At 31.5% G+C, this 24,897-nt stretch overlaps 1 protein-coding gene across 1 annotated transcript in view; it reads right to left on the bottom strand.

Annotated features, from left to right (window-relative positions):
* Window positions 1-24,897, bottom strand: part of LOC118195909 (histone-lysine N-methyltransferase EHMT1-like) — a 115,657-nt gene that overhangs the window by 87,655 nt on the left and 3,105 nt on the right. The window contains exons 2-3 of the mRNA XM_035367249.2: window positions 10,182-12,061; window positions 6,788-6,988 (exon numbers count right to left, since the gene is read on the bottom strand). Coding sequence (XP_035223140.1) covers window positions 6,788-6,988; window positions 10,182-12,009 — 2,029 coding nt within the window. The 5' untranslated portion in view covers window positions 12,010-12,061. The remainder of the gene's footprint in view (window positions 1-6,787; window positions 6,989-10,181; window positions 12,062-24,897) is intronic.

Consider the following 24,897-nt stretch of genomic DNA (forward strand, 5'->3'; position numbering starts at 1 on the left):
CTCCTTTCAAGATAATAATAAATATCAACAATGTGTTCATCCACATTTATTGGTAAAGAAGCTGCCCCTTTTTCAGCTGCTAAATTTAAGAGGTGACAGGTGCACCTCATAATCTGCAAATCTGAATTTTCCTTTCTCAAGATGCCTGCAACACCAGTCTTCAAGCCTACCAATACTGGTGCATTATCGGCACCAAGTGCTAAGCAATTATCCAGAGGAACTGCATTTTCTTTTAAAGTTTTAATAATTAGCTGTGCTATATTAAAACCTGTCAAATGTCCTTCTAAAGTGGGGACAGAAAGTAAACTGCACTCAATTTCTAAAGACTCTGGATTGGATACAGTTTTGAACAACAATTGGATACAGTTTTGAATCGGTACTATTGCTTCCGTAGAGAGGCAGAACGGAGCTGTTTTAATGCAATCAATAACTTAAGATTTATTTTTCAAATCCAGTTCTTTTACAATTGCACCTGTTTTGATTCTTGAGTATTTCTTAGCGATTTCACTATCGGGAAACATTTTTCTAAATAAAACTGCAGCGTGATCTGATGCATTCAGTGGCAGGTTGTGCTCCAGTAAAAAGGCAGAGAACAGATATTCTGCATTAATAACTTTTTGGTCCTTTGTTTCCAAAGAAAAATTTAATTTTCCGTTTTTTTCAAAACAACTCCTGTTGTCCTTGTGTTTTTGTGTACGCACATGTTTGAGAACATCCGCCCTTCCACCATGTGAAATCGAAAAATCGTAATGACAGGCGGTACACATCGCAAATTTATTACATTTCCTTGAGGAAATAATGGAAGGAAAGTCAACTGTGTACGATTTTTGAAACGTACACGAGTATTTCACCTTTCTCGCAGACATAACAAAAGATGATAATTTCTAAAACTATTTTCCGAAGGCACGTGTACTCACATAACTCAGGACAAAATGACCGAAATAACTAAAGAACATCCAAATAACAGCTTGCTTTGTCCTCATTGGCTAATATATGCCAGATGACACACAGTGGAGCACGATGCCCATTGGAGAACTGGAGAACGAAGTTTCTGGATACGTATATGCTCTCACTCACAAAGCAGAAGTTATCTAATTCGCAAGGTTTTGTTTTAGATATAATCTAAAGAAAATTCAATTGCTTTCAGATGTCCAAAATCACTTTTTTTTTTTTTTTTTTTTTTTTTTTTTTTTTTGTTTGTTCATATAACAAAGTATTAAGCCAAGTTCCATAAAAATCGTGAGAAATTTTAAGAATAAGAAAAAGTCGGGAGAAATATATTGTAAATCGGGTTGGCGGGAGAGCGGTCGAAAATCGGGAGTCTCCCACCTAAATCAGGAGAGTTGGCAACTCTGTACATGGTTTCCTTGATATACACAATATTTTTGAATATATATGGATAAATGAGATAAATATCTATACACACAAGTCCTATATACAAAAATATTTACAAATTTATCTATTTCTTAGCTTCTTGAAATTGTTCAAAGCAAGTCACACCTTTTTGATCGAAGCACAAACCAACTTTGCAGGTTTTGCACATAAAACTTGTTTTGTGCAGCTTCTGCTTCGTGCTACAATGTGCACATCATCTATGCATGCCCTTCACTGGTATGTGTTCAACACTACTGTAGCATTTTTCCCCGGCCACCTTTACTTTATTCCTGGGAGTATCTTCAGGTCTTGAAGGAAGTTGCCTTTTCAAAGTTATCTCTGATGCTTTCATGGCACAGAGGGAACACAGCAAATTTAAACGGAAATCTTTGGGCTGTAATTCGAGGGAAATTCATGAAACACTTTTAGCACTTTGGAAAGAGTTAGGCCTCTCCACGCCATTTATGGAAAATTAATAACAAAAAAATTAACTACGATTAATATTAACAATAAAGAAAATAAGCCTATAATATATACATACATGAAAAATATCTACACAATTATTGAAAATAAATGGGAATGAGACTAAAAAGCGACAGCAAAAAATTCGTGCAGGTCTAAGTAAAGATGAGTCAAGCTACTAATAAAATTCCTGCCTAAAAACTACTCCCAAAAAATTCGAGATGCCAATATTAAGGCTTTCATAACACAAAACACATTTCAACACTCAATACTGCTTTGTTTGAATTCATTCCCCTTCCCCCCCCGAAAAAAAAACAGCGGAAACAGAAAACGTAAACAACGGGTGTTCTCTAAGCACAGATGTTCTGATTCCTAACAGCATGAGGCACAGTGTTCCCGCTAATGGAACACCCGGTTTTATTCAATGATTCTGCGAATGGTTTTTGTATGAAAGATTTAAAAAAATATAGAACAAATAATTTGGAGTACAGCTAGCAAAATCATGCCTATTTTTTTTTTCCAAATAAAATTTTTTATATCATTAAAAAATAAAGAAAATTACTTGAAAAAGAGTGGATTTTAATAACACATAATAAATGAAAATTCTGTGTCTCCTTGTGATATGCTGCTATCTACTGTTTAAAAAGAAAAGTTCAAAGTATATTATAAAGGCATTTTTATCTATGTACAGTTGAATTTAAAGGTTTCAGAAGCGATTCAATTTGGGTGTTCCATGTAGTGGAACACTGAGCCACAAAGTGTTAAAATTGTTTGTCAAAATTTTTTATATTTCATTAACCTTGTTTATGACTTCAACAGGGTTCGTACACATTTCTGCACATCGAAATTAAGTACTTTTAAAGACTTTTAAGGATTATTAATGAAAAAAAATAAGGTCCTATGAGCAAATGGGAACTGAATAAATTCAATTAAAAATATTATTCTATGCCTGAATTTCACTTTTGTAATACCATCCTAAAAATAAAATAGATCAGTAAGTAGTATGCATTATTACTAAACATGAATTAAATAACATAATTATTAATAAGTTTGAGAATAAAATAAACTTTATGCAGTTTATCAAGTAGCAGTAAATATTTTACACTTATAATAGGTTGGACATATTTGAAAGAAGATAAGCGACATTTGCATTTTACTAATAGTTAGCTTTATGTTGATTTTTTTATGTCGCATTTTGTCACATACTTGGTCAGTCTAAAGCAGAGGTTCTCAACCAGTGGTACGCATACCACTGGTGATACGCAAGAAAAAATAGGTGGTACACAAAGAAACAAAGTATTTTTAACTATTTATTTCAAAAATTAAAACCCCAACATCCTGATGAAGTTTTTTCTCTAACACTTGTAAATTTATGTGATCTGAGCTTTGTTCAAGAGTGGTGGTGTTAGTAGTACTTTGTAGTGGTGGTACTAAAAGTTTTAAATTTTTGTTTAGGTGGTACACATTAGTCGAAAGGTTGAGAACAGCTGTCTAGAGGTTTAGTAAATAGCAGGTAGATTTTATGTCAAACGACATTGGTTAAAATGAGAAGTAAGATCATAATCAACATGATTCATAACAAAATACAATATTATTACCACTGCTGCTTGTCTAGAGAGAGACCTGCTAATTAGAACAAACCTGAAAGGACCGATGTAGGCACGGTTGGCAAGTGTTGAAAGTTAGTCAGACTCTGTTTAATGCAGTTAGTGTCATAACTGTAGAGTTCCAGGGGTTGTAACCCAGTTAATATACTTTCAGGTTCGAATAAGCCATAATAATATGTTGTTTTGTATTATTTTAAGTCTCACTAGATGCAAAGAATAAGTTTTACTTGAATTTCTACATTTTTTGTGTTTTATCTTGTGACCACAGTGAATATTAATGAAAGGCAATAACTCGCTTTAATATGTAGAGATAATTTTTAAGAGTAAGCAGTTAGTTATAAATAATTAAAGTAGGTAAATAGATTACCTTAGTCGTTATGGATTTACATGGCCAGTATTAAATTTTTCTTTTTAACAATATTTGTTAAAAAAAGCCCTATTAAAATCAAAATCTAATAACATTTGACAGTTTAAAATACATGTAATTTACACCGATTCTTAAACGATATTAGAATAATTACACATTAAAAGCTATAAAACATTTATGTTTTGTAACAACAACACTCAACAAAATATTTATCCTTCATTTTAATCTGAAGCCTTCCCAAACATTTTGGCTAGTTTATATCGATTTCCTTTTCTTTAAGCATCTTTTCTAACAATTAGATATTTGTCTCAATATGCAAACCAGTGCTCTCGCTAGTTTCTGCGTGCTTTATCTCCTAACTTGTCAACCTCTCCACAATGTACCTATAAGGGTTTACTTGATCTGGTAAAAGAAAAACAGTTCCAAACCCCCGACAGACATGAAACAAATTATTGCTATGTCTGAAAGTAACTACAATATCAGACAAAGGTTTAAATAAGAATCTTATTTAAAAAGAACTTAGAACAAAGGCCTGTTCTGATGCTAACGAAATCAATTACAGCTCACGGTGACATAATTAAACAAGAACAGTCAAATTCAAACTAAAAATGTGGACTATTGGTCAAAGATTATACAATTTAATTTTAATTTAATCTGGCTCAGTAACTCTATCATATGAGGAGATAGAAATGGGAAATTATTGTAAAGGCTGAAATCATAAACAATTGTATAATTTACAAAATAATGACTGCACATATCTTTGAAGAATAATTTTCTTTGTGTATTCTTTAGTAATATAAGCATTCAGAAGAAATATGAAATATATATAGTCAAATCCGGTTACAGAGCTGGTGTGGCAGAATTTTTAGAATTTAGAGACACACCGAACAACAAAATCTAGAAATAGCAAAACTTTTAGAATTTAGAGTAGGCATTGGGAGCAGAATTTAGAAAGGCACTAGGAAGCAGAATTTAGAATCCACAGAGATAGCATCAATGCCTAGTACCAGCTCTGTGTATGATGCATTAAGACATATTAGATGAATCTTTTAAATTTTAAGTTTTCAATTTCTTTATTACTAAAAAAATCTCTTTCTATAATGCCTGCCCAAGTTGATATTTTCCATGTTTGTGTCTAGTGAAAAGTAGAGAAAATAAAGGGAAAATAAACATATTAAGAAAAAGATTCTAGCATCAAGAGTAAAACATTCAAATATTATGTTTTCATTGTTCTTCCAGACGTTCTCCAGAAAGTAAGAAATTCATCGCAAAATACATTCATTACGTGTTGAACATTTTAAATTTTGTCACATATTTCTCAAATCTTCTAGAATCGTGGATCTATAAATCTTGCCTTCAAATCCTTCTCAACTTTCCAAGCTGCAATGTCTAAAATACTAAAACATTTTCCTTACCAATTGTGTAACAGCAAAAAGCCAGAAATATTTTGGGAAAAAAAAGGAGGGAAAAAGTGTAAAATTAATTTTATAGAGAACACTGATGCATATTCTGAGACAATTACATGAGAAAAACTCTTACTATGAAAAAGTTAAAAAGAAGACATTTTTAATTAATTACATAGCTAATTTTGCTTTTGCTAAGAGTTGTTTCATAAATTATGCTTTATAGCATTATATCTTGTTTATTTTTCAGATTCAAAGTATTGTATAACATGTTGCCAAAATGAAACTTTATAATATGACAGCTAGAAATAAAAATGTTTTATTTTAATGTAATTTTTTTAATATAATACCATTATTTTAATAAAATTTATCAAGGTTATGATGTTTAAAAAAATCGTCGAAAAATTCTCAGATCACGGAATTAAAAATTTTCTATAGAAATGACCTTAAAATCGCCAAAATGTTGACAAGTCGCCAAATTTTGAACCGCAGTCTTAATAAAAGAATTCATATCACCAAAAAAAAAAAATTGTTTAAGGGCTCTTTATTACAAAAAATTAATTTCAAAATGGTTATGTTTCACTTCTTGCTTAGAAACTTGAGTATTCCATGATTTATATTAGACACAGAAACAAATTATAACCCATGAACTTAGTCAAAAGATAACCATATACGTCAGTGAATCGCCATAAATATTCCTCCAAAATGCTAATTCATACTCAAAATGGCAGTCGTAAAAGCAGACAGAAATTTCAGATGATTAAAATTAAGGACTTTCTGCTGATTTTGGCCAAAATTAAGGACTTTTAAGGACCAAAATTCGATTCCAAAAAAATTTAAGAACTTTTAAGGACTCTTAAGGACTGTACAAATCCTGTTCAAGTTAAGTTCTTTATTGGGCCATTTAATGATCATTTTTTTAAGATCTTGAAAACATTCCCCTGCATGTTGTTCCATGAAAAGCAGATCCCAAACCTGAATCTCACCCCACCCCCCAAAATGCAAAGGTAAATGAAGAAATAGTACTCACTTATCGAGGATTAACTGGAGTTATATAAAAACAAGACAAAGATCTTATGAGTATATTGTGACATCATGCTTATCCATTACTAGTATTAAATCACTCTATTTGATGAAAAGTTTGTTTTTCAGAAATATTTGGCAAGAAGGTACATAATACCTATTTCTTATATTGATCAGAAATAATATATATCTATTTTTATTAAAATTTATAAACTTGCAATTCATTTTTATTTATTTTGGAGCAATGAAAAATTAGAACACAGTCGAAGATGTGCTATAACAAATATCAACTTTCATTAAAAATAACTTTACTAATAAACTGTTAAAATTCCTAATTAAAAAATCATAGCAAATTACAATTAATTTTAAAACACAGTTGATGGAAACATAAACATATAAGTAAAAATGGCATTCACAAAATATGCTTTAAAAATTTATTATCTGCAACATTTTTATACATATTCATACAAACATTTGAAAAAGAATTTCTATACTGTATTTAGAATAACTGCACCTTATACCTGTTAGTAATTCGGTCAAATATCTCTTACCTTGTGGAGGATCAGGTTTCATTAAAGCTTTTCTTACATCACTTTCCAAGCTATCTTTCTTGGGCCTATTTTTCTTTTCCGAGAAAGTGTTTAAAGAAAGTAAACCAACATCTGTATCAACAATATCATCAGTAAAGCGTCTTTTGATTCTTTGGCGAGACTTTACGCAAGTTGCAATTGTGGATTGAGAAGAGTCAGCTTCTATAAATAATTTTAAAACACTTATCATTAGATCATTCTCACTATATTATTATGTCATATAAAAAAGAATTGGGCACATAACAAATGTCACACTAAAAAAAAAAAGGTACACTTAAAGTCAAATAAATACTAAGCATCACTTAGTCAGCTTCATTAGGATGACCCTACACAAGTTGATGAAATAACTGCAATAGTTATTTTGGAACTTCTTTGTTATAGCAATCTTTACTATATTTGGTGATTTTAGATTTGCACAAGGATCTCAGCTGTAATTTCACCAAGCTCGTGAAGCATGAATGTGAAAATAAACAACACAATACATAATAATGACATGTCATTTCCTAACACTATTTTAAAGAATCCTTATTATTATTACTTTACTGCATGTAATTGTTCCAGTCAACTGCAGCATTTTCACACATACTAATATAGTTAAGCTGTTTATTACACCATTTCATGGGCATCAACTCCTCTACCTAGGTCTGAATAAATCTTAAATATATGTGGGAATTTATTTATTCAGGACCCAGATAAGCCTTAAGCATAAGTGGGAAATAGGTGAAGGTATAGTAAATAACTAAAGTAATATAACTCAAGGTTAATTTCAACAGCGTGCAATGAAAGCAAGATAAAATTTAGCTGAACAATACGTCTTCAGTCACCAATCTCATGAAACTTCACCAATAATGTATAGGGGTAATCTATATTCTAGGGTACTCCTTGGATTATGACCAAGTTGTTATTTCATTCATCACTAAGTTGCTGTGTCATTTATGGTAACCTGGGTATTTTACGGTGCATGTTTTGGAGACCCTATTATGACGTGATTGTTTGTAATGTGTGATCGCACTGATTTTGATTGTTGGGAGAATATTTCTCAGGGTTTATTTCTATGCATGTCGGTTAGCAAGTACATTACTTTTTTTTTTTTTTTCCCTTTCTCTTTTTTTTTTTTTTTTTTTTTTTTTAAAAAAGAAAAAGATTAGTCACTTGTTCATTTCTTGGTGTAAATTCCAAAGTGTGAAATCCACTGCAAGAAAAATTATATTTATGAAAGCAATAATTGTAAGGAATGAAGTGAAATCCAAACAATGACATTTACTGCCAAGGAAATAAACTAAATGTAAAAAAGTGCCACAGTGTATAGGCATTTAAGTCAAGAGAAAAACTACAGAAAATGATTAAAAAATCAAAATTACATACCAACATGATTCCAAATTACTAGTAAATATACGCTGGCTTCCAAAAGTTAAGCACAAGATGGTAAAATAAAAATAGAAAAGTAAAGCTTCAATTAATACCAGTTTTCCCATGAAGGTAGTAAATGTATCTATTTACTTGAAAAAAAAAAAAAAAAACTATTTGTAAAGATGAAAACAATATTTAATTTTTGCAAATTCCATGGCAAACACATTTGGGTCATTAACAAAGTAATGTTTAAAAAATTATAAACAGACAGACAAACCTTAAACTAAAGGCATGTTGATCACCCCTGATTTTCACACAAACTTTACAGTGACTGATAATACCTTTGATAAGGTGACCATTGCAGATACTAGCAATAGTGACTCCTCATTACTGCAATTTCCAATGTCTGACAGCCCATCAGCAGCCATGCAGTAAAATCACTGTGGTAGTTCCGACGCGGGTTCAATTCCTGGTGAATGGGTTGGCTGCACGACCCTTTCTATGGTATCGTCCCCCCCATATAACATGCATATGTACCAGTTTCCCTTAGGAAGCCCTCCATGAAACCTTACCTTAGGCAGATAGCCCTAGTGCGCTTTGCCATAATAAACTAAACAAAACCAACTATCTGAGATTGGCTGAAGGAGACAGTACAGTCGAGGGCAAGCCAAAGATTTCCAATGGAATTAAGGTTGAGAGAATGGAACAGTTTCATATAAGAAATGCCTTCACTTTTCAGGTGCTCGTTAATGGTACTGGCTCAATAGGAACATACAATATCATCAATAAAAAGGGAATCAGGACCAATTGCTGCTGTGAAGTCTTCTAGTATAGGGTGTAGGATTTCATCCCGATATCATGCAGCCATTACAAAATCATCCAGAAAGATGTGCAAGATGTGGGTGTAACATACCAATGCAATTTTAGCCCACATCACCTCTGCATGCACGAAGGTCAATGATATTCTGGTCCTGATTCCGAGCACCTCTTTCATTTCAGACCCTTATATGCTTATCAACCGATACCATGGCAGATTTGGACTTGCGCATACATTTTCGCTGAAATTTTTTACGGTCCTCAAAACGGAATAGTACCAAAATTAATTGCAACACATAAGAATGATTAGAATAATTATATGTAGAGAAGTAAGTGGCAGTTCCTTATTATCTCATCTTAACATTAAAGGTAGTGCATGCAACAGAAAAATGAAAATTGATAAAACTTATACACAAAAGAAAAAATAATAGGCTACATTCTTTCCATGCAATGGGTTTGGGGATGATTTTATCATAAAATTAGAGAATTTTCTTTGCTTTATATCTTATCATTGCATTTCATACCAATTCAAGCCAAAGGAATGAAGAAAGAAATAAGCCAAAATGTAGCAATATGTTGTAAAAAATGTGTGGCATGGCTTTAAAAAAAGTACCAAAACGGTTATAAATTTGTTAAAAATTGCTTACATAAAACTAAAACATATATTACTTTAAAATAATCTAAGAAAATTTCAAAGCATGGCATGAAAACAATGCTTCTGATCTCTGTGAAAAGTTAAGGTACTTTTCTGTGATGCGCCTGCCACTCATTTTGGTTGATCTTTTCAACTGTCAACTATTTTTAGTTATAAGAATATTTTATAGATACACATAAATACACAACAATAACACACACAGAACTATCATTGAGTTTTGATGTGTGCTTTACTTCTCTTTTACAAATGCCAAAAAGCGTGGCAGGTGCATAACGGAAAAGTACCAAAATAAAAAATAATTCAATAGAATGACATCAAATCTCACATTTGAGATGTTTCAAGAAACAATTTTAAGCTAAGAAGAATTCAATAAAAACTGCAACAGACAGATTAATTTTTTTTAATAATTAAATTCAACTAATGTCTAAAAATGTTCTTCTTTTGTACAGCAAAAATGACTTTTTTTTTTTCTTTTTTTTTTTTTTTTTTTTTTTCTTTTTCTTGTTAAAAATGATAGGCGAATAAAATTCTCACCTTTTTGAGCAGCATCATCTTTCTCAGGACTAGATTCTGGAGTGGCAAGTACTTCATCTTCAGGAATCACTGTATTAATGATAGTATGTGAAGAATTTTGCAGAACTGGTTTTTTTGGAGGTGGACTAACGGCATGCAAATCATCTTTTGGGTCAGAAAGCATATCATCTTCTTTTGAGGTAGGAAGTACATCATTTTGAAACATACCAGAAAAATTTTCATTAATTGCCATGTTAATTTCTTCTGATGCATCTCCATCTTCAAGTTTCATATCATTTTCTTTAAGAGTGTCATTCGAATTCTGATCATCTTGTTTTACTGAATCCTCTTTATCCTTTTCATCTTCTTTATCAATGCTTTTGATATTTTCAACTGGAGATTCTTTGAATGGGAAAAGTGTAGAGTTTGAGAAACTCTCATTGCTGATTTCATCATATTGGGGAGCTTTAAGTGGTACAGAAGCATATGAAATTTGCTCTTCATCAAACTTTTCATCAATAAACTTTGTATCGGGTTCCCACTGTATTTCACTTAACTGCTGAAGAATTCCAGCTGTATTCTGGCTTATTTCGTCACATTCACCAGCTGTAACCATTGGAGAAACATTTTCCTCATTTTTAAAATTTTGTATACAATTTTGAGAATTTTCATCTTGCCCTTCAGGCAAAAGACTATCTGAATTTGAATTCTTCTGCTCAGAAACAGATAGCATAGGTGAATTCCGTGAATCAGTTCCATGTTCTTCATCTGCGAGGGACTTTTCAGAAGGTGTGTAAAAGTCCTCACTTACAAGACTGTTCTCATCCTCAGAATCCAAATAACTACTGTTCTCTGTGCCTGCTAAACTGCACTCATCGTCTTTGGATTCATCATTAGATTTTTGCTTTTTCTTTTTCTTTTTTGTGAGGTATAAACCATATGTGGCACCTTTAAAATGTCTTTTGCGATTTTTCTTTTTCACACTTGAATTACCCCCTTGATTTGATGATGTGGAATTTTCCATGCCACTATCTTCAGTTGGTGAGGAAGTAGCAGTCCTACACTGAGATGAAGTTTTGGATCCTGTACTTACTTTGCTAGTAAGTGCCTCAATGGGCTCTGAAACTACTACAGCTCTCTTTTTCCCATTCGGTGCAGGCTTTTCTGATGATCTCTTCAAGCCACTGCTTGATCTTAAAGAAGGAAAAGCCTTCGCAGAATGGGAAGGGGTTTTCGCTGTCTGTCTTAGAGACATCCCACCTTCTCCTTCAGAGAAACTTTTTTTAGCTCTCTGGCTCATTACTGGTTCTTCTGTAAGACACTCAGATGAAGAATTATCTAATCTTTCAATTTTCATATTTTCAGCATGTAAATTAATCTTATCTGAGACTAAGTGAGACTTTTCTGTCCGTGTTGGAATTCTCTCACTGGCATGTTGGGGTTTTTCACTTGCCAATTGTACTTTCTCTTTCATTTCAGAAGCTTCAATGCTTTTCCTTAAAACCTGACTTAAGGGAGTTTTTAATGCTGATAAAATAGATATATTTCCTCTAAGTTTTTCTTTCCCTGCAGTAGCTGAAGACTCAGCTTTACAACTCTGTTCAACTGGAAGTTTAGAGTCTTGTGCCTTTGGCCTCAAGGACATTGCTTCTTTGTTCTTCAACTTCTGCAGCATTTCTTTCTGTTTAGAATCTCCAGTTTTTAAGGCACACATTTTAGCTCTTCCTTCTGATTTTACAGCTGGGATAAATTGCATTGTTTTTGAAGAATCACTTTGTGACTGACTGTCTTCTAATTTCACTGAGTTATCTCCTCTCCTCTCCTCCAAATCAACCAGTTTGCTATCCATAACGAAACTAATATAAAGTTTTAAACCTGTTTTATCGAAGACATCTTCTTTACTGTAAAGATAAAATATAAAACATATTAAATAATGTCCAATAAATGTTTCAAAGTAAAAAGTAAAAACAGAAATGTAAGAAAACTTAAACTCATCAGTAAAACCAATGCTGTGATTTCACATAGGCACAAGTTCATTTATTACAAAGTCACTGAAATTTAACACGGCAAATATGGCTAATCTTCCATAAGCGGGGTCAGTTGACACTAAACTCTTCGTTTGCCATGTCAAATGGCATCGCTGTGTCATCTCGTAATTACCAATTACAAAAAGAAACTTGGATGTAAAAAACAATGGATGCATCATAAATTCACTAAAATATACAAGTTACTATCGTCATGGGATTCAACAAATTGAACCACTTTCGCTCAACACTTTAAACATGATGTCAAAAAGTTTAAAAATAGACACACACATTTTTTTTATATTTTAACTCATCAAATAAAAATCTAGTAAATTTTTATTTTGCATTAAGGGATTCATATGATAAATGAAGAGAAGAAAGATCTTTCTGATTATCAGCAATTGAATAAAAGTCACTAATTGATGACTTTGTGAATTAGAAAAAAACATTTGTTTGTCTACATCTATGGCTCACAGGCTGTTTCATAAATAATAATAAACATTTGCATTTTACAAAACATGGATCAGTAAAATGATAGTTAAATACAAAACATGTAAATTAACATGTATTCAAACAAGTGTTGGCACGAGCATTCATCAGTTAGCTACTGTTGCATGTAAGCTTGAAAATATGTCAAAAATATGCCAATTCTACTGAATGATGAAACCAAAGGGAGCACATCATACCAAACAAAATTATAAATTATTCCTTAGATGACATTAAAATAACATATTTACTACAAGTTCAAGATTTTGCAGATGACAACATAATAAATTCAGATTTTTACTTTATGATTATATAAATGTAATTTTTAATTAATTATGAACTTGCAGAATATATAATACAGCATGAATGGAAAAGGACCAAGAATGATTGTATAAGTGCAGCATTCTAAATTTTCACATTAATCTCTATGAAATCCATTCAGTGCAGACACTTTGCTATGCTCATTAGTTCATACTGTTTTACTCTCTATTTCACTGATTGGTATTTCAGGAAATTTTTAATTTTCATCTCTTCTGTTTTTCTGCTTCTGGAGGTATGTTTTACTAAAATTATATTATATAGGTTCAGCACATTTAAACAAAAACAAAAATTCTCTAAAAAAATATTGCATTGTACTGCAAGTAGATTCACAATAACAAGATGAATAAACTGCTGTTATAAAACAGAGCTACAATGGTACCTTGCTATATATTTGCTTTCAAGTCCAACTCAGTATCTGTACTGTTTGGACACTAAACATTTTATCTGGAATACATTTTGAATTTGATTAGTCATGACTGTGCTCATTATGCTTGTTTACCTCTTTTAAAACAATGCTACTGTTGCCTCAGAGCATCAGTATACTTTTCCTCACTATTCAATAAACAACTCGCACTATAAGTCTGAATTTTCAAATGACTTCTTCTGGTGGGAGTGCTGCATTCACTTTTTTCAAATTCATTAACAATGAGTTTTAGGAAAGCTACTGAGAAGAGCCAAGCAATGAGAAAAAGTGTTAAGATCACTATTGAGCGATAAAAAAAGAGATTACTGAAAAGCATGAAGATGGCATACATATCTAGAACTTGGTTACTCCATACTGTATGTCAAGTGCAATTAAAAATGCTTATTTATTCATCAATCATTAAGGAAATAATTATTAACTTTTTCTGTGGGCTATTAGACGAATTTTTTCCTCATTCGTGCCATTTAGGTTCAGGCAACAAGGAAAAGATAAAGGATAGTTTATGTTTTGAGGTACCCCTTTGATTATCACCTAGTTGTTTTATTTATCATTTTATTGTTTAAGTTGTTCTTTTATTTAAGGTATGTATGTTTTGGAAACCCTGTTCATGACGTGATTGGGTATAATAGGTGATAGCGCTGATTTTGAATTAGAATATTTCTCAGGGCTTATTTTTGCGCTGGATGTCGGTTAGGAAGTACCTTCCTTATTTTGTGCTTTACACCGTAAAATGGCTGCTGGTCATAATATTAACCTGAAGTTTTTGTACGATTTGGAATGAAAGCATTGATTGACTGGTTTGTGTACATGAAGGTTTAAATGGCTTGGTTCACCTCAAAGTAAATTACACAATGATATTTAAGGATTCATAAACCAGAGCTCATATGACTACTATTGAAAGTATGTGGGGTATAATAAAAAGGGATTTTTGAAAGAAATGACACCGATAGTCTGGCACCAACGAGGATAATTTTGATTCTTACTTTTGTGAATTTATGCAGCAACTGCAGTATATAGACTCTAATTCAGATAATTTTCAACAATTTTTGGATGCTGTTCAGGAATTCTGTGTGCTACACACCAAAGACATAAAAATTTCTAAATAAGGTAAGTCGATATTTCCTTTTTGTACTGCACAGATTAGATAACATATATTTCCACTTTTTTATGTTATTTTCTTGTTTTATTCTGATTTAAAATGCAGTTTATGGAGAATATTTATTTATTTATTTTACGTTTTGCTGCATTATGTTTTGGACACTATTTTACTTGGAAGGACATTGCACATAAACAGGAATGGTGCCCAAAAAATCATCAATTTTTGCCAAGGGGTACCCTGAAATATATTTTTCACAAGAAAAATTAATTTGACAGAGTCTGCTACTCCCTTCTCTACATTTAGTAGCAAATTTTAAATCTCTAAAATGAATTAAAAGTTCCTTGAGCCATTTATTGTAGCCCATACATGGAATACAGTTCTACCAACCCCAAGGAAAAAGTTAATTATGTAATAATCTCTAATTTTTCATAATTCTTCACAAAATGAAAGTACGACTAGCCTTGGTATTATCAGCTACTCATAAAATGCTTTCATTTAATGTCAATATAAAATTCAGTACTTGCATATCAAGACGACCACAAAATTGTCGCCAGGCAACGCAATTTAGCACCACTTATAAATAAGAGTGATCTAATAACATGTTCACACCTGCACTTCCATTTGATGTAACCATGATTGATTATCAATAAGTCATGTTTTGTTTTTATGAACAAAGATATAAATTAAATGTCACTGCAGTATTTTTTCAGTTCTAACGCAAGCACCTTGGGCATAAGCTAGCTATTTTCTTACAGATGAAAAAGTAAAAGTTACTTAGGTCAAAGTTGGTGGTTTTTGCCAATTGTTTTTAGAAAGATTCCCAAATGTTGATATTTATTGTAGGTCAGCAGACACTATAACCATATGAAAAGAAAACATACTTTAATAATTTAAAGTACAAATTTTTATTATTAAACAACAATTACATGATATATTAAAAAGTAAAACAATTATATTCTTCACCAAATCTTTCTGTAATCTTTTCCACTATTCACCCTGAGTATGTAGAGATCTGTTTTAAAAAAAAGAAGAAAATTGCAGAGACTGAACATCCCACAAACTTCAGCAATACCGGTTATGTCACCACATGTATCATCTTATTATTCCCTTCAGAGACTTTGCAGCAAAATTCTGCATTCCTACAAAAATTTTACAGCAGTTTTTTCAACTACTGGCAAATTCTCAAACTGCATATTTTAAAATTAAGTTTAAAGCCAAAAATATCACAGTTTGTTCATAAAAACACTTGAAACCAGGTATATGACAAAAAAAATGTATAACAAAATTATGACATTGACTGAAGGATTTTTATGAGCATGGTTGCTAGAAATCAATACATTTTGAAAATGTGGCAACATCAGCTAATGCTGTTACAATAACATATAAGCACACTGCGCAGCAAAAAAATTCTACAACTCAAATTATGCCAAGTTTTATAAAAATCACATGAACATATATAACATTAGAGTAATGCTATATATAAATCTAATACATGTCTTAAGTCACGCTTTCGGGACATGAAAAATGCAGGTTGAATTTCATTAATCGGCCCAGTAGAAATGGGAGATATAGAACTGCCCCCCCTTTTTTGTGTGCAGTGTACCTTTTTCCTTGCATTTTGAAAACAATTATTAGAATTTCAAACCTACCTTCTACAAAACAGCAAACATTGGATTATTTTCAAAGTTATGGGATACTGCCAAAAAAAAAGTGTGTATTATTAAACTCAATGTGGTCACCCTGCATGTGGCTGATGAAACAGTAGTAGGTTGAAACAATTACCTGCAAGAAGTTTCTACTCAGTGGCATTCTAAATAGAGCTTCCAGCAAATCGGAGGACTTAACAAAACAGTAGAAATCGATTAAAGCCTTTTTCTGAAGAGAAAAAAAAAAAAGGTTCAAATACTGGTTGTTTATTAAAAAAAGTTATGAGTTATTTAAAAATTCCACAGGAACAATTGGCACAGTTTTGGTCAGTTCTCGGCCATCTCTCATGATTTAACAGTAGCCAATTTTTATGGTTGATGGGATATGATGTAAATACCTGAAGTTCTTTATCAGAAAGGAAAAAATCATGGTATTGAGTAATCTAATAAAATCAAAAATAAAATGAAAGTCAAGGAAAAACGAAACTGTACAACCACTGTTCTGTGCCCAACTGTTGCACTGTCATGCACCTTGTCCTTTACCAACCTTGCCCAGCAACCTAACAACAATTCCCGTAAGGCACTTGTGCAAGTCTAATTTTTTTCTTTTCTTTTCGTTCTCTATTTTTTTTTTTTTTTTAATTTTTATATTTTCTTTCCATTTAATACTGACTGCCAGCTAGTTTATAAAATTTAGTTCATTAAGCAGTGAGATTATAAAATTTAAAACAAAAAATTTATTTATTTATAGTCAGTCCAAAAACAACTGTATTTGATGGAGCTACAAACTGATAAATAACCCTCTAAATAATAATTATTGATAAACCTCATAGTAAATAATGATCATCTAATGACAAATCTACATAATACATCTCATAATAAATTATGATAAATATTAAAACTTCAGAATGATTTGAAAGTGGAAAAAAGAAAGAGCAGTACAAAAAAGTAGCCAAGGAGGAACTGGTTTCACCAAGAAAAATCTCCAAAGGAAAGAAAGATGACACTACATCCGTGCCAAAATTATTGTTAAAAGACAATTTTGAATTTTAGTTAGCCAAGTTTTCATAAACTTTTGTTTCCATTTTCGACAACATCATCATTTAAATTTTCACAAAAACAACATGTTTATTTGCCTTAAAGTTGGCAAAAAAGAATGTGAATGAAAGTGAAAACTTTAAAGCACCTTTGAGATGGAGTAATTGATTTACAGAATGGAATAATTTAGCTCTATGAGAAAAAGCAAGTTTCACAAAGGCTTCCAGATGATTTGGACAACAAATTGATCATTTCCTAGAACTACGAAGGAAAAAAATATTTACTGTCACATACTGGAAATATGAATGAAACTGAAACAATCCTTGATATGACAGGAAATAAAACAACTGAAGTGAAAGGAACAAATTTTTTTCTTTATGAAAAATCTTACCTCACCATAGTGTTTAGTGTATGCTACAAATTAAAACAAAAACAAAAAACAAAAAAAAAAAAAAAAAAAAAAAGACAATGCCAAAATGCAATTTCCTAAATGGTGCTTTCATTCATGTTCACTAGAAAGGATGGATGGGCAAAAGAGATATGAAATTGCGGATAAAAAATGTTTGGCAAAAGCGTCTTGACGCCTTAAAGAAGCCAGAAAGTCTTTTAGTTTGAGACATGTTCATATCCCATTCAACAGCCAATATGAAGAAATTGTTGAGTGTCGTAATACAAACATGGCAGTTATTCCAAGCAGATTAACGCCATTAGTTCAGCCTTCAGATGTGTGTATCAAAAAACATTCAAAGACCAATGGCAGTGGTATATGTGGCTGTTAAAAGGTGAAAAAACATTTATGAAAGGAGGCCAAATGCACAAACCAGTCTAGAAATAGTGTGCGAGTGGATAATAAAAGCATGGAATGGAATTAAAAGTAATTTTTAAAATGTAGTATACAGTGGCTCCCAAAAGTGTTCATACACTTATGATTTTCATTGAAATAGGGTATTATGTCCTATTCTATCCATTAAAAGAAAACTTTCTGAATGTGATTTTAATAATAAGATTACATGAAATATTTTTTAAATATAGCAAAACTTTATTTTTAAAAAATTAATAATCAAAAAATGACAAACATTTTATCTCACAAAATTCTTCGTACACTGAAATATTTTTGGATAAAATCAAAATTAGAATTATCGTTTGCCGCTTTTTTAATTTTTGCATTGTGGTGGCATTTAAAAAATCGTTCGCTTTAATTTTTTACTGCTTACTTCATAATATTTCTATTTATTATTGAAAAATGGGTCGCAGTCGTAAAGAAATTACAAACAGCATTCGAAAATTAATAAATTTTCACCATAGTAGGGGCAAATCAATTCAAAATATCACTAAATTAATTAATTTATCCCATTCTACAGTGCAGCATGTGATGAAACGCTTTAAACCTCTGAGCGGCCAGGGTTTTCGCTAAGAAAGCCCAAATTTCCCAAAACTACTATGAGAACAAAGTAATTTTTGATTTTAATGAAAAACTCTTCTGGTATTTTATACCTTGATTTGTGTACTTTTGATATATTGCCTTAATTTGTTTGACATATTTTAATGTGCACTTAGATATACGTTCTTACAGATATCACAAAAAATATTCTAGGCGGTATATATACGGCCTTGCCGCTTAGAGGGTTAAAGAAGAAAATCGGATTGAAAACAAGGTAAGAAAAGGTCGACTGAGAAAGTTAACTAAACGTGATGAGAGATTTATTACAGTCAAAAGTCGTTAATTCGGACACCCATAATCCGGAATGATCTATAATCCGGACCTCAAAGCTACAAACTTTCTGCGCATGCGTCTGGATAGAGCTTAAGACCTTTACGGCTGCTCATAACACGTTTACGCATTCGCGTTTAATGTATAACGGACGGTATAAGCTAAAATTATCTATTTCAATTAATGTTGAAGGTTGCGTTGTTCCTTAATCTTCGAATTGGATTTGGCTTATTATTTTTTGCAGACTGTTAGAGCAATTTTATAAAAGTAAGCTTGAACTATCGATTATGTCAAATAGAATTTCCGATGCTGGAGCTCCCAAAGGATCTACAAAGCGAAAGTATGTTTCAATGTCCATCTAACAAAAAGTGGAATTGCTGCAAAAAATGGATAAAGGCATATCCTTTGTTTCTCTAACCATTCCAAAATTTGTTTATCAATTTCACGCTGCTCTGCGGCAGGGGGGGGAACGCCGTGGCGTGCAATGAATTGGAAGTTGATCTGTCAGCACTATCCTTATCTTCAGGGCAGATGCTTTTATTTTATTTGGCTTATAATTCCTTACTAAATGTAATATTTCATCTCGATGTACTCCATCTTTGATATGATTTAAATCATATTCCTCGTCATTATAATTCGCTTCCGATAGTGAAGAAAGTGACACAGAGGTTATTGAAAACGAAAAAATTTCAATTGACAAATTAGTCGGTATTCTCGACACAGCAATTATAGGATTAGAACAGCGGAACTTTGTAACTGAACAAGAAATTATGCCTGTTTATGGAATTAAAGAGAAAGTATTATCACATAAAACAAAGCAACTTAAACAACTTACATTGAAAGAAATGTTTAATAAAGTAAAATAAATATTAAGCTTTTTTTTTTTTTTTTTTTTTTTTTTGTAAATTTTGATACCCTTTAGATCATAATTGTTCTTTATTTCATAAATTACGGTTTCATATTTTAAATTTTATAATTTCTGCATGCCATCTTACTAGATTTAAACTGATGATCTATAATCCAGAAAAATCGATAATCCGGAATTGCCGAAGTCCCGACGAGCCCGGATTAACGACTTTTGACTGTATTAGAAAATTTGTGAAAAACGCACGTTTGAGTGCTGTAAAAGTTTCTGCGGAATTTAATGCAAAATTTTCCATTTCAATTTCACCTGAGACTGTTTGACGAGTTCTCAGAGAAGCTGGATTACATGAACGTTCTGCCTGCAAAACATTTTTTGTTAGTGAGAAAAACAGAAAGCTTAGGCTTTCATTCGCAAAATCAATGATAAATACACCCGAAACATACTGGAATAATGTCCTATTTGCTGATGAAAGCAAATTTAAAATTTTTGGTTCCGATGGTTGAATAACTGTATGGAGAAGAAAATATGAGGAACTTCATTCTAAGAATTTAGTTGGAACAGTTAAGCATAGCGGTGGAGGTGTTCTTGCGTGGGGGTGCATGGGAGCATCAGGACTAGGTAATTTGGTATTTGTTGATGGCATAATGAATCATTCTCTTTATTTAAATATTTTAAGAGACAATTTAAAATTATCAGCCCAAAATTTGGGTATTGGAAACAACTTTATTTTTAATCATGATAACGATCCTAAGCATGCGGCTCTCAACGTTTGCCTGTGGTGTCTCTATAATTGTTCACAGGTTTGAAAAACACCACCTCAGTCACCAGATTTAAACCCCATAGAACACATTTGGAAAGAACTAGAGGCTAGAGTACGAAAACATGACATCATAACGAAATGCGAACTCAAAACAGTCATGATAGAAGTCATGACGAACATTGATACAGAAATTACAAAAAAACTAGTAAAATCTATTCCCAGACGTTTAAAAGCTGTTGTGGATGCTAAAGGATGTATTACTAAACATTGATTGAACGAAAAATGAAAATATTTACTAACATGTCAAGATTTTTTTAAATGTACGAAGACTTTTGCGAGATAAAATGTTTGTTATTTTTGGTACAACTCTGATATACGCCCTAATTTCACCAAATGTGGCGATTTGTATTCTGTGCTGGTTTTTGGCATGAATGCGTGTTGTATGGTAACCCTGTTGCCGTTAAAAATTTTTTGGTGAAGTTCGTTGGTTTGCGTCATGCTCTGTGTTTGAGAAGCTAGGGGGGGGGAATAAAATAGTGGAAGTTGTTGAATTGAAGTTCGGCAAAATGAAATATTGTCGTGGCCATCCCTTTGAGGGGCAGTGGGTGTTTGGAGGTGTGGAAAGAGGGTCTGGGAGATTATTTTTAGTGGCTGTGCATGATAGAAGTAGGGATTTGTGATTATTTGTTATTTTATTTATTTGTGAACCATAGTATGAATTTTCTGGATAGTGTATCTGGCTGTCATATAAATATGATAGTGATTACGTGGTGGCATGTTAAAGGCGGTATGAAATTGTTATTTCTGCTGAAGCTTTAATTCATGGTAAGTGCATTTTATTTTATTCTTATTTTGTAGAATGTTATGTTCATTGTTTTTTTAGTATGAATTTCTGTTGTTATTGTTGTTTTTTTTTAATTGTTTTAAATTTATTTTAGATATTTTGTTGATTAGTGCGTACCGTCTAAATTGTGCAATTCGTAGATGTTTTTTAAAGTTGAAACAGGACGCTGTATACATAGTATTCTTTGAAATTTATTGTTGTTATGTTAATTTATTAAAGTGAGTTGTGCGTAGTTCGTAGATTCATTTTTTGACTAAATTGTGCAATTCGTAGATGTTTTTTTAAGTTGAAACAGGACACTGTGTACATGGTATTCTTTGAAATTTATTGTTGTTATGTTAATCTATTAAAATGAGGTGTGCGTAGTTCGTGGCATCGTTTGTTGTCTAAATTGTGCAATTTGTAGATGTTTTTTTAAGTTAAAACATATCGCTGTGTACATGGACTCTTGTCAAATAATTTTGATTAGAAACTTTACGGTTTTGCTATGTACATTTTGTGTTTTTGTTTCGAATTTTTAGCTTAAATTGTGTGTTTAAAACGTGGTTTTTACATTTTAGGCTTAAAGTTCGAAATGTAGGCAAAAAATTTAGATAGCAATATGGCAGCGTGGAGTTTTTCGTCAAAAATGTTTGGCGAGAAATTTGGCGACTTGAGGGCCTTATTTTATATTTATTATATCAGAGTAGTTCCTTATTTTTTATTATTAATTTCGGTTGATCTTTACAATATGGTAACTGGTAGTTTGGCGACATTTTGGAGGCAATAAAGGTTACTACCTGGGACTTTGGTAATAATGTGAGCAGTACTCAGTTCCGATTACGCATTATTTTGCGTGAGGGAAATGAGAGATCATGGGATATGTCATGTGATATTAATGGACGAATTACGGTTCTTTAATCGGAAAAGGGGGGAAATCGGGAAAAAATGTGGAAATTTTGTATTTAGCTTTATTCTGTGTTGTGTGAAACAGTGTTGTTTAATTTTTGGATCCCATGGCCCTAACTAAAGTGAATTCGAAATGGGTATTTAGGCATTGTGATAAAGAGAAGTTTGCTTTTTATTTAGCGGAGGAAGTATGGAGGAAAAATTCGCAGAAAAAATCTTTCAATAATTTTATTGAATGAATTAGAAAAGTGTATCCGCCATGTAATCAAGATTCTGAAGAAGATTAGGTAAGTTAGTATTTTTAATTATTTGAGGATATTATTTTTATGCATTGTTCTAAATGTAAGGTGGAAAGGAATTTGGTATTATTGGGAAAATTGTTATTAGCAATGATTTAGTTTAAAGTAATTAGGATTGTAAGGTAATTTTTATTAATTTAATGTATGTGCTCATTTATATTTTAAGTAGTGTTTTTGAATTTAATTATATTTTAATTAAATGATAGTTATTTTGTGAATTTTATGTTTGTAGGAATTTGGTATACGTTTTAGTTGAAGTAAACGTGCATGGAAATAATTTAAATATCTGACACTAAGTATTTGTAATGGTTGCGGTATGAATTCGTTGGTGACGTGTATAATGTAATAGATGATTTAGAGGTAAAAGATTTTGGATATTTTATTTATTTTATATGTGGAAATGTTCATTACTTTTTCGCGATCAGGTAATTTCATATATGTCCTTTTTACCGGGTTTAAAGATTGAAAAAATTGTCATGAATTTTCGTGAAATTTTTCTAATTTATGAGAAAAAAGCAGTGTACATGGATATAATGAAGAGTGTGCGCAATGCCATTTTTGTGCAATTCTGGGATGTTTTTTTAAGTAAAAATAAGTCGGCGTGTACATGGTTTAGTGATATTTTAATTAAATGATAGTTATTTTGTGAATTTTATGTTTGTAGGAATTTGGTATACGTTTAAGTTGAAATAAACATGCATGGAAATAATTTAAATATTTGATACTAAGTATTTGTAATGCTTGCGGTATGAATTCGTTGATGACGTGTATAATGTAATAGATGATTTAGAGGTAAAAGTTTTTGGATATTTTATTTATTTTATATGTGGAAATGTTCATATTTGTAAAGGGTAAATACTTTTTCGCGATCAGGTAATTTCATATATGTTCTTTTTAGCGGGTTTAAAAATTGAGAAAATTGTCATGTATTTTCGTGAAATTTTTCTAATTTATGAGAAAAAAGCAGTGCACATGGATATAGTGAAGAGTGTGAGCAATGCCATTTTTGTGCAATTCTGGGATGTTTTTTTAAGTAAAAATAAGTCAACGTGTACATGGTTTAGTGATATTTTAATTAAATGATAGTTATTTTGTGAATTTTATGTTTGTAGGAATTTGGTACACGTTTAAGTTGAAATAAACATGCATGGAAATAATTTAAATATTTGATACTAAGTATTTGTAATGCTTGCGGTATGAATTCGTTGGTGACGTGTATAATGTAATAGACGATTTAGAGGTAAAAGTTTTTGGATATTTTATTTATTTTATATGTGGAAATGTTCATATTTGTAAAGGGTAAATACTTTTTCGCGATCAGGTAATTTCATATATGTTCTTTTTACCGGGTTTAAAGATTGAGAAAATTGTCATGTATTTTCGTGAAATTTTTCTAATTTATAAGAAAAAAGCAGTGTACATGGATATAGTGAAGAGTGTGCGCAATGCCATTTTTGTGCAATTCTGGGATGTTTTTTTTAAGTAAAAATAAGTCGGCGTGTACATGGTTTATGCGTATGTGTTATTTTGAAAAACGCATAAGGAGTATGGTATTGTGCACTTTTTCCCAATTTTGCAGTGAATATTTGTCATGATTAAGCAGTTTTGTTTGATAAAATTTCTAGCATAAGTGTAATTCGGCTAGTAGATTGTTGGAAGAAGTGTTCAGTAGATAAGAAGAAAAGAAACATGTCTTTACTTCGTGAAGACAAAATGGCGGTGGGGAAAAAAAAATAGAGGGTTGCTGTAGGAGAGTTGGTTGCCAAATTTTCACCAAGTTACCATAATGTAAAGATCAACCTTAATTTCTTAAAGTTTTGCATATTTCACAAATATTTCATGTAATTTTGTTACGAATAGATTATAGATCTTATTATTAATATCTCCTTCAGAAAGTTTACTTTTAATTAATGGATAAAGCCCTATTTCAATGAAAATCATAAGTGTACCAATGACTTTTGGGAGCCACTGTATCTAACGATTTAGCTGGAATGGAAGATGATTAGTTATTTATGGATCAGAGTAGCAATGATGGTGAAGAAGAAACAGAATTTGATAATGAACCTGAAGATAAAACAGAAGATGAATATGGACGAACTTTTCATGTGTGTCCAATAATGAAAATCTTTAAGTTCGTATGGTATGTCATTTTTTAAAAATAAACAGCATTTAGGTACATATAGATATCTAATTCTTATATGCTTATCTTTTCCTTATTTTGAAATCTATAATTTTTTATATTTGACAGATAAGTAGACATCTTGATTTTTATACCCTCATCTTGTCCTTATTTTGAAATCTACAATTTTTTATTTTCGGTGGATAATGTGCA

This window comes from Stegodyphus dumicola, chromosome 2, assembly GCF_044657685.1.
Source record: "Stegodyphus dumicola isolate Sdum_Otavi_A_Nest chromosome 2, ASM4465768v1".
NCBI classification, from domain to species: domain Eukaryota; kingdom Metazoa; phylum Arthropoda; class Arachnida; order Araneae; family Eresidae; genus Stegodyphus; species Stegodyphus dumicola.